The 17,469-nt window shown below is 35.6% G+C and overlaps 2 protein-coding genes across 2 annotated transcripts; one reads left to right on the plus strand and one right to left on the minus strand.

Moving 5' to 3' along the window:
- The first annotated feature begins 2,750 nt into the window (after positions 1 to 2,750).
- LOC107423149 (meiotic recombination protein DMC1 homolog) lies at positions 2,751 to 6,268 on the plus strand. Its single transcript, XM_016032671.4, has 15 exons — positions 2,751 to 2,902; positions 3,037 to 3,119; positions 3,388 to 3,479; positions 3,559 to 3,630; positions 3,714 to 3,752; positions 3,903 to 3,960; positions 4,081 to 4,126; positions 4,235 to 4,280; positions 4,623 to 4,684; positions 4,845 to 4,911; positions 5,042 to 5,134; positions 5,221 to 5,289; positions 5,389 to 5,467; positions 5,723 to 5,889; positions 6,016 to 6,268. Exons 1-15 carry the CDS (start codon positions 2,886 to 2,888, stop codon positions 6,058 to 6,060), a joined length of 1,035 nt encoding a protein of 344 aa, XP_015888157.2. The 5' UTR covers positions 2,751 to 2,885; the 3' UTR covers positions 6,061 to 6,268.
- Positions 6,269 to 6,482: 214 nt separating this feature from the next.
- Positions 6,483 to 9,484, minus strand: LOC107423150 (stem-specific protein TSJT1). The gene is made up of 4 exons (XM_016032672.3): positions 9,170 to 9,484; positions 7,618 to 7,858; positions 7,371 to 7,491; positions 6,483 to 6,951 (listed from the first exon to the last, which is right to left on the minus strand). Exons 1-4 carry the CDS (start codon positions 9,367 to 9,369, stop codon positions 6,761 to 6,763), a joined length of 753 nt encoding a protein of 250 aa, XP_015888158.1. The 5' UTR covers positions 9,370 to 9,484; the 3' UTR covers positions 6,483 to 6,760.
- Positions 9,485 to 17,469: the final 7,985 nt, after the last annotated feature.

Consider the following 17,469-nt stretch of genomic DNA (forward strand, 5'->3'; position numbering starts at 1 on the left):
TTTATTATTTTTTCCTATATTAATATAAAGTGATAACTTATGAACATCTTTCATTCAAAAAAAAATTGATACATATATCATCCATAATTTATGGATTTTTGTATTTTTACACAAGGATGGAGAGAGAGAGAGAGAGAGAGAGAGAGAGAGAGAGAGAGAGAGAGAGAGAGAGAGAGAGAGAGAGAGAGTATTGTAATGGTAAATATTTTTTTTTCCTTGTGATTTGTGATGGTAAATATTTTGGTTGATAAGAGGGGTTTTTTTACTTTTTTTATTTTTTTTTTATTTTTTTATTTTGGGTTTTTGGATCAATCTGATAAAAGGGTTGAAGAAAGGAAAGAACAGTCAAAGAGTTCCTAAAATTAAACAAACGTCAGAAAGTGGAGGGTTTGGTTGAATTATAAGCAAAATTACATCTGATAATCTACCTTCTTTTTGTTTTTTTGTATTACTTTTCTGAGCAGTCAAAGTAAGAAAATAATCATTTCAAAGCACTAATATTTGTTCATAGTAAACATATAAAATTTATCAATATTTTTCTCTTATTTTTACTTCTAATACCAAAACGCTTTAATAGAGATCCCACTTAACTTTTCTTATTTTCTTCTTATTATTTTTTTCTTGCTAAAACTTTTCTTATTTCCTTTATCTACCCAAAAAAAAAAAAGGGGTAAAAAAAAAAATATATATATATATATATATACATTCCTTCTCCTCTACCCAATACTTCCTAACTCCTAACCAAAAGGGCATGCATATAATGAAAAAACAATCCAAATATGGACCAGATTGCCAATACACATTGTCTAGTCATTATGGAAATCCTTTACCATCCACCAATACCATCTCTTCAACATTCAACAGGTTTCCAACATTCCACCATTGATTTTGAAATTACAGCAGTGAAAAAGACGCAGAGCCTTGTGCACTGCAGACTAAAGAACATCATACAAAAAGGACCACACTTGATCAATACCCATCATGGCTATCACTACAATCTTCCTTTTTCTTAATTAAAATAGGAATTTATAATCAATATATCAAATTAATTTCATAGACAAAATTTAATCTTATTTTTAAGTATTTTACAGCCTCCATGAATAACACATATCTCCAAATAATTATATTATACGAATATTTTTTTATGGTTTGTCAAGTCTAAATATTAAATATGTCATATTCCAGCACAATTGAGACAATTTCTACTGCCTTGGTCTACAAGTTCTGTACTTTTATTTTTTATTTTAAAATTTAAATTCGTGATCATTATTTGAATAAACTGTGGTCTTGCTGCCAAACTATCCTGAGGGACTATAAATTCAATACCTTGACCAGCAAGAATATTATGAGCTAAATTTGCTCCATTGATCATGTCCTTCAAATACTCATGCACTTTTTTTTTCATATCTTGAACTGTAAATCCTAGACCACGACAATGATGCCATGAGACACACGTACAGGTGCTTTTGCCAAGTCATTGAGATCATCTCCACCAAATATTTCTTAACCACTTGATGATGCATATTTATTAAAGGAGGCTTAAACAATGTTATTAATGAATAAAAAACCCACATCAAAACGGTCATGTATTTAACAAGTGTGCTTTTTCCTAATTCCCTTTGAAATTTAATTGGCTCACTTTGCTCTGCTTTTGCTTTTTGTCTTTTCTCAAGTGGTCTGAACCATAGAGTTCGCATTCTTCGAAGTCACTTTGAGCCCCTAAGCATTTTTCGTATACACACATACAAATATATATATATATATATATATAAATATCTGCTTTAAAAGATTCTTTTCCCTAAATTTTTAGAATTTCGAAAAAAAATAAAAATAAAAAGTCCATATAAGGTAAAACAATTAGCCCAATATAGGTTCAACAGAGAGGCCCAAAGTCGTATGAGAAAATAGCCTTGGTCCAAGGTAAATGACCAGACCCAGAAGGCACCGAACCCATTATTGCCACGTATACTTAGAAAGTATATAATTACCCCCCCCAAAAAAAAACAAAAAAAAAAAATGTATATGCAATTATGCATTGGAGTAAGTTCTCATTCCAAGCCAAGCCAACAAAGACGTCGGGGTTCCAATATGAAGGAGACACGTTTTGTCCCAAATAAAATAATGAATAGTACATATGTCCATAATTATTTTTCAAAACTATAGCCTTCTCAATATTAATTATTAGTGCCTCTTGAAACCTTAAAATCATCACACATGGAAAGATGTATAACACAAGCTTTAAGACCCATATCTTAATCCCATGCAATATTCCCATAATTTTGTTTTTCCAAACCATATTCTAGACAAAATTTAATCTCCAATAATAATAAAAAAAAAAGAGAAGAGAGAGAAGGATTAATCTCCAATAATTAGGAAAGCATTTTAAATTGTTAATCTGTTATCATGAATTAATCCTCAAAACGCAAATTCCAATATTAACAGTAATTAAATATAAATAGATTGGCTTCTATAAGTCTTTATTAATATTTTTATAATTTTAAACAAATATGATAGTTCAGTTTGTAAAAGTTTGAGTCTACCAAATAACAAAGAATACCTAAACATGTAATCAGTAAAAAAAAAAGAAAAAAAAAAGGACTTTGTAATTTTCATTCAATCGAAAATAAAATCGAAAATCCGGTCGGACGCGGCTTGAAGCACGAGATTTTTAACGATTGATCATGACGTGGCAAGATCAGAACGTTGGAGCCTTAAAAATTTGAAAAAAAAGAAAAAAAGAAATGAAAAAATTCCCGCTTAAAGCAGCGTGGCGAACTTCATGAGCCTTGTTTACCGCCATTATAAATTAGCGCTTTCTCTCTCAAAGACGCACAACAAAAACAGATCGTTTCGGTTTCAGAGATTTCTTCAACTGCTCTACGAAAATGATTTCTTCTCTCAAGTAAGTCGATCTGAATCTGCGCAGTCGTTTTTTTTTTTTTTTTTTTTTTTTTTTTTCGTTTTTTCAAACATTTCTAAACAACTTTAAAACCCTAAGACTAAGCTTGGTGTTATCTCTGAAACGATGGTGCGTAGATCCGAAGAACAGAGCCAGTTACAGCTCGTTGAACGAGAAGACATTGAAGACGAAGAGGACCTCTTCGAATCCATCGACAAGTGTACGCTTCACACTTCCTTTGCTTCATAACTTTTGAATTTCCGATTCCTGTAAATCGTTTCAAATTCAGCTTATGAGATGAAGAATTTCTATATATTTTTTGATTCGTTTAGAAGATTACAATCTCAAAGTCGTTTTCAAATGATTTAGAATTTTGAGTTTTATGTTTTCTGCGTTTGATTTTTCTCTGGATTCTAAATTTTCTCTCCGTTCCGCCTGTTTTGGCATGAAATTTGAATTTAGAGTAAAGAATTGTGCTTTTTGTGCAGTAATTTCTCAGGGAATCAACGCCGGAGACGTGAAGAAGCTACAAGATGCAGGAATCTACACCTGCAATGGCTTGATGATGCATACGAAGAAGGTATACACGACGATTTTCAGTTCGAATCCTCTGAATCGTGAATGTTTCGGTCCCATTTTTAAAATTTCTACTTCTTCAGAACTTGACGGGGATCAAAGGTTTATCGGAGGCTAAAGTTGATAAGATTTGCGAAGCTGCTGAGAAAATAGTTGTCAGTAACATTAATCCCTGAGTTTATAAATTGTAGCTCTGCCTTATACTTTCTTTCTAATTTTATTTTCTTTTCTTTATCAGAATTTTGGTTATATTACTGGAAGCGATGCTTTGCTCAAAGTGAGTTGAAGATCCTTTTGTTTTCTATTGCCTAGATCGATTCCTTAGACTTGAGCATTCGAATAATTTTTTATAAAGTCAAGTAACACCAGACGATTTATAATGCTTCGTTGCAACTCTAAAAATTTTCGGTCCTTGTTTTGCTCCTAGAGAAAGTCAGTGGTCCGTATTACAACTGGAAGCCAAGCTTTCGATGAACTCTTAGGCGGTAATTTTGCGTTATTAGTCCTTGTGTCACTTTCAATAACTTTGATTTCTCCTAATTTGAGTTTTATGTTTGGAAATATGAATTAACACTAATTTTGTTCGTTTAAAAATTTAAAAAAAGGTGGAATTGAAACTCTGGCAATAACGGAAGCCTTTGGGGAATTCAGGTGAGAACATGGCGTATTGTCTTTTGATTCGTCGTTGGCATTTATTGTTTACTTGTTGATACTCGAGACACTTAATAGTATTTTTGTATATCTTTAACACCGATTCAGGTCTGGGAAAACACAGCTTGCACATACCCTTTGTGTTTCTACACAGGTTCTTCCTCCATCCTTATCATGTCATGGTAGTCATTGATATTATTCGGCTGTTGAATGTCTGAACTGCATCAGAGTAGAGCTTATTGTGGTTTGCCTTTTCAAGTTCACTTTATTTTTCGGTTATCTCTAAATATGAAGTTTACCTGGCATCCAAAATCATACCTTGCAACTGTGGTTATTTTGGAACTAAGACGCAGCAGAGTACTCTGGAAACATATTAAGAATGGCATGTGTTTTAAATTGATTACGGTGGTTGATGATGACCAGTTGCATATTATGTTAACAACAGTTTCTTAATTGCCAAATCCTTGATGATCGTGCTTGTCAATCACCTTTGCAGCTTCCTACTCAGATGCGGGGAGGGAACGGCAAAGTTGCTTATATTGATACCGAAGGCACGTTGTATCCTTTTTAGTTGTCCTTTTTACATTTGACATTTTCAGTTGCATGTTGACGATCCGCTTCAATGAACTATAACAAGAATTAAAAATTATAAAAAGATTAATAAATAAACAAAGCCGACTCTGTTTTATTTGTTTTCTTCTCAACTACATGCTGGCAGCCGACCTGATAGAATCATCCCAATAGCTGAGAGATTTGGCATGGACCCAGGAGCTGTCCTTGACAATGTGAGCGTTATTTGTTTTGTTTTTTTTTTTTTTTTTTTTCCCCTCCCTATTTCTATGGTAGAACTAGGACTCTAGGAGTGCACACTGGTGTATCTGAAATTAACCATTTATATTCTCTATTGCAAAAAAGATTATCTATGCCCGTGCATACACTTATGAGCATCAGTATAACCTGCTTCTCGGTCTGGCTGCAAAAATGTCTGAAGAACCATTCAGACTTCTGGTAAGACTTTCACTAACTATATTATCTTGTGGAATAAATATCAATATGCCTTGAGGTTGATGCTTTTGTTTGCTTCATTCTTTCAGATAGTGGATTCAGTGATTGCTCTCTTCCGCGTGGATTTCACAGGAAGAGGAGAACTTGCAGATCGCCAGGTTAACTCCATGTAGTTTGTTCGATTGCTAATAATCATTTAGGATTATGGTTATGTGTGTGCCGTTTCACTTTCATGACATAAATGAGTTACATTGCAGCAAAAACTAGCACAGATGCTCTCTCGACTGATAAAGATAGCTGAGGAATTCAATGTTGCAGTGTACATGACCAACCAAGGTAATTGTTAATTACTTTAGGACACCTATCTATACTCAATTTAACGAGATCTATCTATATCCAATTTAACTCCTAACTTTTCCCTTCTTGGGAGACGCCAACAATCAAATACTATGACAATACAAACTCCACAATTTTGTATTTTTACTCTTATGTTTTCCCTAAATCTTATAGGTTTATTTATTTTAGGATTAAGAATAAGACTACAAAAGCTTAATGGTTGATTAAACAAATCTTCAAAATTTTTGGTTGCAGTTATTGCTGATCCAGGTGGTGGAGTGTTCATATCAGATCCAAAGAAACCTGCAGGAGGGCATGTTCTGGCCCATGCAGCCACAATTAGGCTGATGTTCAGGAAAGGGAAAGGTGAACAGCGTGTGTGCAAAGTCTTTGATGCTCCAAACCTGCCCGAGGCTGAAGCAATATCCTTTTATTCAAGCATGTTCATTCCACTAATTTAATTAAAACTAACCACTCAGCTAGAAAACCCTGATCTTGCTAAAAGTCAAATTTCATTTTTCACAATCAATCCTTGACAGAAAGAGCACGTTTTTCAGATATCATCCGGGGGCATTGTGGATGCAAAGGACTAAAAGCTCAGCGACTTTTCTACAAAACTAGAGGCAGCAAAATAGCTAAAATGTTAAATTTTTATGCCATCTACTTACACGGTTGCACTTAGATATCATATCATAGATGTAATAGTCTGCTAATTTCGAACCCTAGTTACAAGGGCCTCAGCTGTACTGCTTTATACTCCAGATAACATATGGTTAATGTTGGGCACAACCTAATGCCAAACCAACTTACCCATGAAACCATATTTGACTTCTCAATGTTTCGAATCTAAAGTTGAGTGGATAAATGGGAGCTCGCCACATCTTCATAACTGTACTTCTAATCACTGTACTTGTAAATTCTTGAGTTCTTATAGACTTCTTTTAAACCGAACAACTATACAAGTCATTTGGGCAAGCATGATCTAATGTGACAACGGAAGATAAAGACAAATATATGAGAGAAACAGTCTGCTACATGTCATAAAGCCTTTACACAAGGTAAATATTATTTAATGTTATACACCACCAGGTCTTGGCCAAGGTTTTAGAGTAAGCAAACATGTAGTATGGCTCAACAAAGTCATGTCTTCGTGTCTACAAAAATTAAAATTTCAGTACCCATTTGAAGCAGCAATCATTATCATGGGATGAAAGCGGAAAAAAACAATGAGTAGAAGAGAAGCAAGGCCTAATAATAACAAGAGCCTTGCCTACAGTACTAGTTGTTATGAGCTCAGTAGTTTGAGGACCAGTTGGCTGCACTTCCAACTCTTGGCATGCCACCACTTTCCTTGCGGGCCTCTGAATCCACCTTGAAATTTGCACCGCACACCTGACCCGAACTGTCTACCCTTGGCACCGGCTTCAACTCGTTAAGGGGGTGCTCATAGCTCCTCAAGCCTCCCGAGCTTGTGAAGAAGCAGCCTGAGAAAAAACAAAACAGACACAAGCAATTTAACACTTTAGACGCTGGTGAGTTATAAGATGGCAAATGCCAAGTGCTACAACAAAAAGTGGAAAGAAAAACATTATTTTGAGATCAGTATGAGATGCTAGAAATGAGTCAGATTTATAAAGGGAAATTGATAAGATTTCTCATGAGATGCAATGTAACTTTGATGCATAGATAACCACAACAAGCAAAATACAACCCCATTCCCATGTTTTTTGAATTTCCTAATTTCGTGCCCTCAAAATCCACCAAGGAAAAAAAGATCTTTAAAAACATTTATACACAATATTTCCATTATTTGGACAGCCACAATGTAAAAAATAAAAAAACGCACAAATGAGTACAAGGAGATGCTCAATTTTCCAAAAACTTTCCTATGTGTATTTATTACCTTTAGGGAAAGGTGCAAAAGATTTTCCACAGCCCTTCTTCACAATGTTTTCATCATCTGAAAGAACAAGATGGCCCTCAGAATCTGTTCCCCAGAAGAATGGAACACCTGCATCAGCATCCTAGACAAAACAAGAACAAAAAAAGCTCAATTAGTAAGCTGGTTATCTGTAAAATAAGTATATCAAAACAAAATGCAATTGGCCATAAAAGAGGAGCATTTATTTTAGGCAGAAAGTTTTACTCACAGCAGCCAAAAATGTGGATTTTGTAGAACTGTCATAGAGAACAAATGCGAACTTCCCTTGGATATCTCTCACAACCTGATCAGCAGGATATGGGCCCCGATCCCTCAGGGTTCTATAAGCTTCAATAACAATGATCACCTCATTTGCTGCTTTGTTCAATCCATATTGTTGCTTAAGATTTGCAACATTCTCTATGTGGCCTTGGAACAAGCAGAAAATATCGTCCACAACCGCAAACAGCCTAAGAATATCAAAGGAGAATACAAAAAGGAAAAATGGATCAAAGTGCTAACAGAAAGGGAAAAAACTTAACAAGTACAAATCCTTAAATTTTTTTGTATAAAATTAAAAGAAGAAAATTAATGGAATTTATTACCCATTCCTGGATTATACAGATACAATCTGAACATAAGAGCAGCAAAGCCGTCAAAACAAAACTATAAAATCTCCAATTTAGTTTACCTTACAACCCCGCGTTTATAAATGATTTCATTAAGAAACAACAAAAGCAGTTAACACAGAAAAAACCATGCATCTACAAACAGGTATTTTCACAACATCCAAGTGTACTTCATAAGAGAGTAGAAAGAAGAAGGGCACTTCTAAAACTCTACGGACCAACATAAAAAAATAATTTCATACAACAGAACCTTTTTCATACAATAGAACCTTTCTTTTGATAACTTTAGCACATCAAAAACCATATAAAAACAAGCAGAACAATTATAGCCAAAAAAAAAAAAAAAAAAAAAAAATCTTTCTTTTGGTTCACAACAAAACAATCAAAACAAAATCATTTCTTTTGTCTAATATTAGGACAATCTGACAAATTATATATTATTAAGAAAACAAATCTCCAAATTTGGACTATATGCTAAACATCACATCACAAAGAACAATAAGCTGGAACTTAAAAGCACTTTTTAAGAGAAATGAACTGCAAATACAGAATCGTGTAAATGGTTGCAGTTGATACTAAACAAAAAGAAATTATTGATGACAATGAAAAAAGAAAAAGATAGAAACCTTGACCATGGGGACTTGGAGACAATAAAAATAATAAATAAAACCCCATTTCACTTGCCAAGAAACTCGAGAAAAAAAGAAAAGAGAATAACATTCTGTCATAAGTAGAAAACAAAATCTTAAAATATTTTATGCCAAACCCTTGTGATTCTTATTTTTTCCGAGCCGTGCTCAAAACCACATACATAATCATCACTTAAAATATGTTCTCCACCATGTCACAAACAAAAAAAAAAAAAAAAAAAAAAATAGTCCCCCAGATTCAACAGAATCAATGTAACAACCAAAAACTCAAGGAGGTTACTTCAGATCAACAGACCCATATCAAAACTCACATCAAACGAAAGCTAGTAACTTTATTCCAACAAAAACATAACAATCAACCCATAGAAAAAAAAAAAAAAATTCCCCTTAAAGAAAAAAAAGAAAAGAAAGATATTATTAAGATCAGATCAAGTATAAATCAAATAAATAATCAAGAACAAACAGATGGGCAATATTTAATATTGGGTATACGTTTAAATACCTTGGGAGAATTGGGTTTTGTCTATCAAGGGAGTAGGCCAAAGTACCAGAAGAACCAAGATTGACGACGACGGAACCAGGATGAACAGAGGAGAAGTGCTGGGCCAGAAACCCATCTTTCAGAGCCGAAACGGTGTCGGATTGAGGGCTTTGGAGGCCCTCGGGGCTCTTGGCTACCGATTTGTCGAACACTGCCAGCATTTTCAGGATCTTTGATCTTTGACAAGACACAGAATCTCAAAGAGAGAGAGAGGAAGAGAGAGAGAGTGTGAGAAAATGAAATGAGGGTTGTATGATGATGGACGACACACGAACCATGAGGCGGTTAATATATTAAAGATTTTTCTCCAAGACCCAAAAAAAAAAAAAAAAAAAAACCTTTGTTGCACCAAGAAAGTCTGGACTTTTTTATTCCACTTTTACCCCTATTTTTCACAATAAATTTCGGACAAGGTTGTGTATCTTATCTGTAATAATGTGTACCATACCGACCCTCTCCTACTAATTTTAACAAAGAAAATGCTTTTTGCTAAATTAACAAAGAAAATCCTGGAACAAGAAGTATTGGGTCGGACATACTTTACTTTTTGTGTATTTTTATTTTTATCATTTTTTTTTGCTTAATTATTTTTATTTTTATCATTTTGTGTAGTGATATGGATAAGAATTTATAATAATTAGGCTATTCATGGAATATTAGTTTTAGCAATCACATCAACACCCGTGCATAATTTTTTTTTAGTTGGGGGACATTTTATGTTCGCATTTTCATTTTCTTGCTTTTAAAAACAATCAAACTTGAGAATACTACTTAATTTAGTTTTTTTATTTTTTTATTTTGTTTTGGTGAATAAAAACATTTCATTGCACAAGATACAAAAAAACACATCCTCAAGAGGAAGGAATTACAAAGATAGGTTACATCCAAGGGCATCAGTGGCTATCAAGTTTGAAATATCCCTAGGAAGAGAACCATCGTTACAATCAAACCAAAGAAAAGAAGAGCCTGCCTGAATGGCTTTCTTAGCCAGCAAGTCAGCTACTTTGTTAGAGTTTTTGGAGTTCCAGGATAGACACCAGTTCTCCTTTGCAAAACTAGATCCGAGGAAAATGATATCATGTCTTGTTTCCCACACCATAGGATCGTCTGCGGAGAGAATGGTGTTTGCAGCTTCTCTACAGTCTGAAGACTAGTAAAGGTCTTACCAATTTCTCCTCTCGGCCACTTCAGCTGCCTAAGATAAAACCTTCACCTCAGTTTCCAAAGGGGACCCACAACAAATACGCTTGGAATCACAGCCAAAGACCTCCCCTTTCCAATCTCTAACCATAAAAGCAATCCCAGCTTTATCATTATAATACGCGCTGCATTTGTGTTGATTTTCCAACACCCTTTTGGAGGAGGAGTCCACTGATCCTTTGGAGTATTGGTCTAGAAACTGTTTGGCTCTTCCATGGTCAAAAAATCATCACAAAGAAAGTTGAAACGTTGTAATATTTCCTGGCTAGATATGGAATTAGAGTAAACCTTTTCATTTCTGCAGAACAAAGTAAAATAAAGTAAAGTTGACAGGAAGATGGACAAAGATCTCTTATCTTTGCCTTGAGGGCCACCGATTGTGACTGGATTGATGCACATTTCCACCAGCTCCTTAGTGTTAGACACATGCCAATGCTCAAGTCTGCACCCCCAGTTACTAGCAAAAGTTAATCTTTTGATGAAATGACATTCTTTGAAAATGTGTAAAGTTGTTTCCTCTTTATCTTTGCACCAAACATAGTTGCAATCCCCTTGTCCTATTCTTGCAAAAATCAGCTCTCTTGTAGGAATCACATTAGACATCACTCTCCATAAGAACAACTTGAGACGTTCATGCATCTTAAGGTTCCACAGATTTCTCCAAAGAGCCTTACGGTCCCTGCTTTGCTTAGTCATACACATAAGTTCATAGCAATTTTTAACTGAAAACTTGCCTTCTTTGTTGCCTTTCCAGATAAGTTTGTCTCTGCAGCTGACTTGCGGCCAATCGATCTGTAAAATAACTTTAGTAGAACTCGGAAGAAAAAGCTAACGAATTTCATTTTCTCTCCACTGATTAGTTCTCTCATCACGAAGCTCAAACACTCTCCTCCATCTAGTAGCTTCTACTTCAACTCTTGCAGTAGGACTCTTTGATCCTAACATCGGAAGCCAAGGGTCATTCCAAATATCTATTGCTGAGCCATCTCCCACATGGAAGCATGAACCTTGTCTTAAGAATTTTCTCGTTCGAATAATTCTTTGCCATACCCACGAAGCCCCCTTTTTTTGTTTGTAACTGAAGAAAGTCTCATTACGCAGATATTTCGGCTTCATTACCTTGATCCAAAGGCTGTCTACTTCACAAGCCATTTTCCAGCCGAGCTTAGCAACTAGGGCCATGTTTAGATCCTTAAACCTTCTGAAGCCTAAGCCTCCCATGTCCTTAGGCAGGTACAGGTCCTTCCAAGCCTTCAGAGCCAAGACTCCTATTGCATTCGGTTTGGATTCCCACCAGAATTTTCGAACAATGGCATCTAAATCTTCACAAACATTAGCAGGAAGTAAAAAGGTGGACATGGTGTAATTAGGGATGGCCAGTATCACGGCTTTGATCAGAGTTGCCTTTCCAACCTTTGAAAGAAAATGCCTATTCCATCCCTTGAGTCTTCCTTTGATCCATTCTCTTAGATAATGAAATTCTTTCGACTTATTTCTCCCAAAAACCAAAGAATTTCCCAGGTATATTGCCTTAGCTCCCATATCCTTGAAACCCAATATATCTCTAATGGCCATCTTGTCCTTTCGAAAAGTGGATTTTGAAAAGAAAATGTTGGATTTTTCTTCATTAACCATTTGCCTGACCAGCTGTAGAAGTAAGATAAGCACTCCTTAACAGTAGCTGCATCTCCGGGGTTGGCATGACACGAAATGATGAGATCGTCCGCATACATGAGGTGGGAGATTGCTGGAGCGTTACGGTCTACCTTAATACCGTGCAATCTACCTTGTTCTTCCTCTCTTAACATTAGTCTGGATAGAATTTCAGAGCATAAAATAAATAGAATAGGTGATAGGGGATCACCTTGCCGAATTTCACGTTCGGGCTTGAAAGAGCCACACACACTTCCATTAATAAGGAGGAAATACTACACTGAACTTAAGCAACTCTGGATCAACCATTTGAATTCACTAGAAAATCTCCACAAAGCCAGAACTTTGTCAACAAAGCTCCATTCGAGGCGATCATAAGCCTTCTTTAGATCAATTTTGATCATTATAAGGCCTTGTTTTCTTGTGTGTTTCCGAATTTTATGAACTAATTATTGCGTAATCACTATGTTCTCTGCTATCCATCGACCTTTGACAAAAGCTCCTTGATTGGGGGAAATTATCTTCTCAATAACATTGCTGAGTCTCCCTGCTAAAATCTTAAACACAATTTTATGCACAAAATTGCATAAACTAATTGGTCTAAAGTGATTAAAGTTCTGGGGTTGGTTGATCTTTGGGATTAGCATAATGAACGTTTCATTCATTGAAGGAGGAATCCTCTTTAACCGAAAACATTTCTGCGTGTAATTAATTACCTTCTCTTGTACAATATTCCAATAAGAACGAAAGAAAATACCTGAAAAACCATCCAGACTAGGACTTTTCAAGGGATGAAGATTCCAGATTGCTTATTTGATTTCTTCTGGCTTGGGGGTGCTCAATAATGCAGCATTGTCTTCTGGAAAGATAAGGTTCTCACCAAGGTCTTTGAAGTTTTCCAGAATTCGAGGGAAATTAGATTTATAAAGTTCATTGAAATGTTGAAGGAAATATTGCCCTATCTGTTTCGGATCGAAAATCCAATGTTGATCATCGTTAATAGCCTGTATCTTATTCTTTCGTCTTCTATTTAGCAGACTTGAGTGAAAGAATTTTGTGCTCTTGTCCCCTTTCTTCAGCCATATTTCTCTAGACTTCTGACGCAAAATAGACTTCCATCTAGATGTATTTAATCTTAGCTTTTCTAGAACCTCAGTTTCTTTTCCAAGGTCTCTATCCTCCCTTCGTTGCAGAAGAAGGAGATCAACTTCTAAATTTCGGATTTCTTTGTCAGTAAAACCAAAGACCTCCTTGTTTCAAATCCTTAGAGCCTTAGTTGTTCCCTGAATGCTTCTTTTTAGTTTATGGCAATTCATCCCTGGCCGAATGTTAGCATTCCAGGCTTTCTCTATGACATAATTGCTTGATCTATCAGTTGTCCAGGCTTTCAAAAACCTAAAAGGTTTCTTTGGTCACTTCTCATGGCCACCGAACCGAATAATAATCGGGCAGTGATCTGATTATTCAAAAGTGAGGTGCTCCATAACAGCCAGAGGATATCGAGTAAGCCATCTTTATTCACTGCTGCTCTGTCAATCATTTCCCTAATAAGAGCTTAGCCACATTGTTTGTTGTTCTAAGTGTACCGTCCTCCAAAAAATCGAGATCTGATAAGTGAGTTTTAGCTCACTTATTTAGTCTTATATAGCTTAATTATTTGTTGAAAACTCAAGCATTTATGATTATTTTGATATGTTTTTGTGTACTTGTGTAGGTGAGCTCTAAAGTGAAATTAAGAGTAATTTTCATGGTTTTTGAAGCTTTGGAGATCATTTTGGAGAGGAAGAAGGCTCACCATACCTCAACCAAGTCAAAGATGCCACCCATTATTCAAGATTCTCAAAACTTTGACTTTCCATGTCTTGATTTCTAATTTTGACTTTATTGACTTTGGTCAAATTGTAGCTTTAATGAGAACATGTGCAAAGCATGTGCCTTTAGTGTAGAGATTTGCATGTGCAAATCATGTGACTTCATTTAAATGGGGCATGTGAAAGTCATGTGCATATCTAGGGCCCTTTGATCTTGATCTAAAGGTTGGGTTTAAGGCTAGGATTTTAAAAATGATTGAAGGGGGTTTATTGGAGGAGGTTTGGAGGTTTGGTAGGAAAAGGGAGAAGCCACCATTGTAGAGAGCTGGGAGAAGAACTAGAGAGCAACACAGCCAATTTAGAGAGAGAAAGAGCAAAATCTAGAGAGAGAAAGCTTGGGCTTGGAAGAAGATTGAAGATTGAAGAGATTCTACTACAAGATTCCTCCTCCTTTGAGTTTTCTCTATCTTTTATTACTCTCTAAATTGTATTTCTATAGATATATATTATGTTTGACATGGGTTTAATGATGAATATATATTTTATTTTGGATTTGGTTGATATTTTGTACATGGATTGCTAGATTTACTATTTAGGATGTTGATGGAACTTTTATTTGGATTGTAATTGAATGGTGGTTGATTATTATTGTGCAATCCTATTCTTTTCTTGTGTATTCCTTGGATTTAATGTTTGAATATGCCTAATAAGATTGAAAATCAATTGGGTATTGGGTAGATCTATAACTTTCACCTTGGGAAAAAGGTTATTTAATGGATTTGTCACTAGCATTATACAGTCTATGTTTTAATTAGAGTTGGAATGCTTAATTAGGAAGTAGGTAACCAAGAAAAGGAGAATTAATGCATGGCTTTTTAGGTTAATTTAGGAAGGAATTCTTGAATTTCCACTAATTATCCATAGATTCTAATTTTCCTAGGGATAGAGAATTAGATGTAATTAGAAATCCTTTGGTTAGAATTAAGAATAGAAGTCCAATAAAAATCAACCAAAGTAAGTTCAATCATAGGAAGAATAAGAGGGAAATCAACATCCTAGAACTTTAGATCATAATATTTGTCATTTCCATTATTTGTATGTGTTGTTTCTCTTGATTTCTTATCCCACTATTTTAATTTAATTTTAATATTAGTTTTAATTTACATTTACACTAGTTTTTAATCAAATTGGTTGCCTAAATAAAAAGAATTAATCAATAATTTTGGTACTTAGCAAAGTTTTAAATATCAATCCTCAAGAGAATAATACTCACTCATCACTCTATTACTTGTGCAACTCGTATACTTGCGGAAATAGCACATCAAGATCGCAACCATCCACTTCCTGCATGAAGTCTTTCAGGTAAAGCCTTCTTCTCCATATAGTTCAGCCTCCGAATTTTTCTGAGCTATCGATCACCTTGTCAGGACCCGTCCAAAATTCCTCACCGGAACCCTAGACAAGCCCTGATCCCAGGGAAACCCTACCAGACCCTCCAATGGAAAATCCGGCAGAACCTCCCCTAAGGGATGGACTTACCACAAATTCCTGCACTGAAAACACACTTCTAAAGAAAACATCCCCTTATTCCTCCCACGATACTACAAGTTGAATCCACAAATTTCAGCACTTCAAAATAAATAACAGTAATCCAGTGCATAATAAATACATAAGTGTCCCATATAGTATACAGAGCTTCATGAAGTACTACTAAGTATAGAATACAACATGGATGAAAGAAATATTACAACTGCAATAAAAGAAGAACAGGATGCTTCACGAACTAAGACAGCGATGATGATCAAGTCCGCTCCGGATGAATATCGACAAACCTGGTACCTAGAGGAACAGAATTTAAAAATATGAAATGCTAATCATTTCAGTGAGTGACCCTATCTACTATACAATTATAATACCACGGTAATAAAGTAGATAAATAATAATTAATTGGAAATAATAATTTCTCTCAAAACCCTTGCCATTCTCTCGGTTGGAAAAGTTTCCCTTTTAAAACCTTTTCACAAAACCCTTTGTTCGAATTCCCCGAAAACCAAGACATCAAATAAATACCAGAACAGTAATAATTATATTTTTAATTCCAATACAGTTTCAAAATATTTATTTTAAAATCATAGTTTTGAAAATCACTTGATGCACCCACTATATACCAGTGGTGCCAACAGTAACCAGCGTCCCAAGGTACCGCCAGACAGGAGGTTATAGAAAGAAACCGGCATACGGTCGCGTGGTGTCCCACCGCGCCGCTGCTAACTGGTGTCCCGGCCATGGAGGGGCGGCCTACCCTAATCCGATGGCAACCACAGGACAATCTCATAATATCACCTGCTCAATACTCACACCCACCTGCGCGCTAATCACATCCGTGTGCACACTAACCATATCACATATAAACAGAACACCAGTACGTGCATGGTGCATCTAAAAATCATAAAATCCACATATTTAATTTATATATCAAAATCTCAAATTTTCCATAAACATAACGGGTTTATTCCATCCAATGGAACCCGAAAATTCTTCACAATTTTTTTATAATCAACATCATAAGTTCCATGAAAATTCAACTCCACCAACTCCCAAATCCACCAATTTAAATATTCCAATTTTTCCAATAGCATAAATAATTCTTGAAATATAATAATTAAATCACATAATATTCCATGGGCATACTTTATAAAAATTGAAGTCACCAACATAAACAAATATTTTCCTTGAAATATTTGAAAATCAAATCATGCCCGATTTAATGTTAAAACCACAAGAATTTCGCAATCCTCAATACCATAAAATAATTTTCACATTTGCATAAATTTATATAATGCATATTTTCTTTAATCAAAATAAATTCACCGATAATTCCACAATAAATCAATTAAATATTTGGCACATAGAATTTAAATTCCAAATATTCAAATCACACATAATATTCACCAATCTAATTCCCGAAATTAATTTGAAGGTGGGTCACTCACCTGGAGCATGCAATTAAACCATGATCCACTATGGGATCAATTCCACGACTCACCCGTGCTCCTAGAACACAATTCACACACAGTCAAATAATTTAATATTTTAATCGGGTAAATAATACCCGGTACCCGGGGGGTCAAACACAAACGTTATCCAAAATAGTCGAATAATATACCGAATCGAAGTTTGAGTGACGAGGATTACAAATCTGGTCTCCATCGACCCCAATTCCGCCGGAGGTGGTCGGAATTTGGCCGGAAAGTTTCGGCCGGTTTTGATTCCTTCGTATCTCGCAAACCGCTTTGAATTTTTGAGATTGGAGGTCATATTTGGACTCAGAGGACCCAAAATAGGGGGAGAGGAGGTTTAATTTGGACTAGGCTGGCCGGAAAACACAAGAAAAGATGAGAGAGAAATTTTTCCGGCCGGTGGCTTCTCCGGCCCGATCGGGGCGCGTCCGGCGGCCCGTGACCGTGAAAATTGGCTGCCGAGCTCGCCTCCTCCCTCCGCTCATCACTGGCCGGCATGTGTAGCTTATGGGTGGCCGAAATTTAAAAATACGGTGAGGCCGAGAGGGAGAAAGGAAAGGAAAGGAAGAAGAAAAGA

Source organism: Ziziphus jujuba, chromosome 3 (genome assembly GCF_031755915.1).
Source record: "Ziziphus jujuba cultivar Dongzao chromosome 3, ASM3175591v1".
Taxonomy (NCBI): Eukaryota; Viridiplantae; Streptophyta; class Magnoliopsida; order Rosales; family Rhamnaceae; genus Ziziphus; species Ziziphus jujuba.

Excerpts from the sequence above, each read along its gene's own strand:
- LOC107423149 (XM_016032671.4), top strand. Across the intron at positions 3,631-3,713 it reads AAGCTGCTGAGAAAATAGTT|AATTTTGGTTATATTACTGG; the intron begins GTCAGTAACATT and ends TTTCTTTATCAG. Across the intron at positions 4,912-5,041 it reads CAGGAGCTGTCCTTGACAAT|ATTATCTATGCCCGTGCATA; the intron begins GTGAGCGTTATT and ends ATTGCAAAAAAG.
- LOC107423150 (XM_016032672.3), bottom strand. The coding sequence starts at position 9,369 with ATGCTGGCAGTGTTCGACAAATCGGTAGCCAAGAGCCCCGAGGGCCTC. Across the intron at positions 7,492-7,617 it reads AATCCACATTTTTGGCTGCT|GATGCTGATGCAGGTGTTCC; the intron begins GTGAGTAAAACT and ends TGTTTTGTCTAG. Across the intron at positions 6,952-7,370 it reads TTTTGCACCTTTCCCTAAAG|GCTGCTTCTTCACAAGCTCG; the intron begins GTAATAAATACA and ends GTTTTTTCTCAG.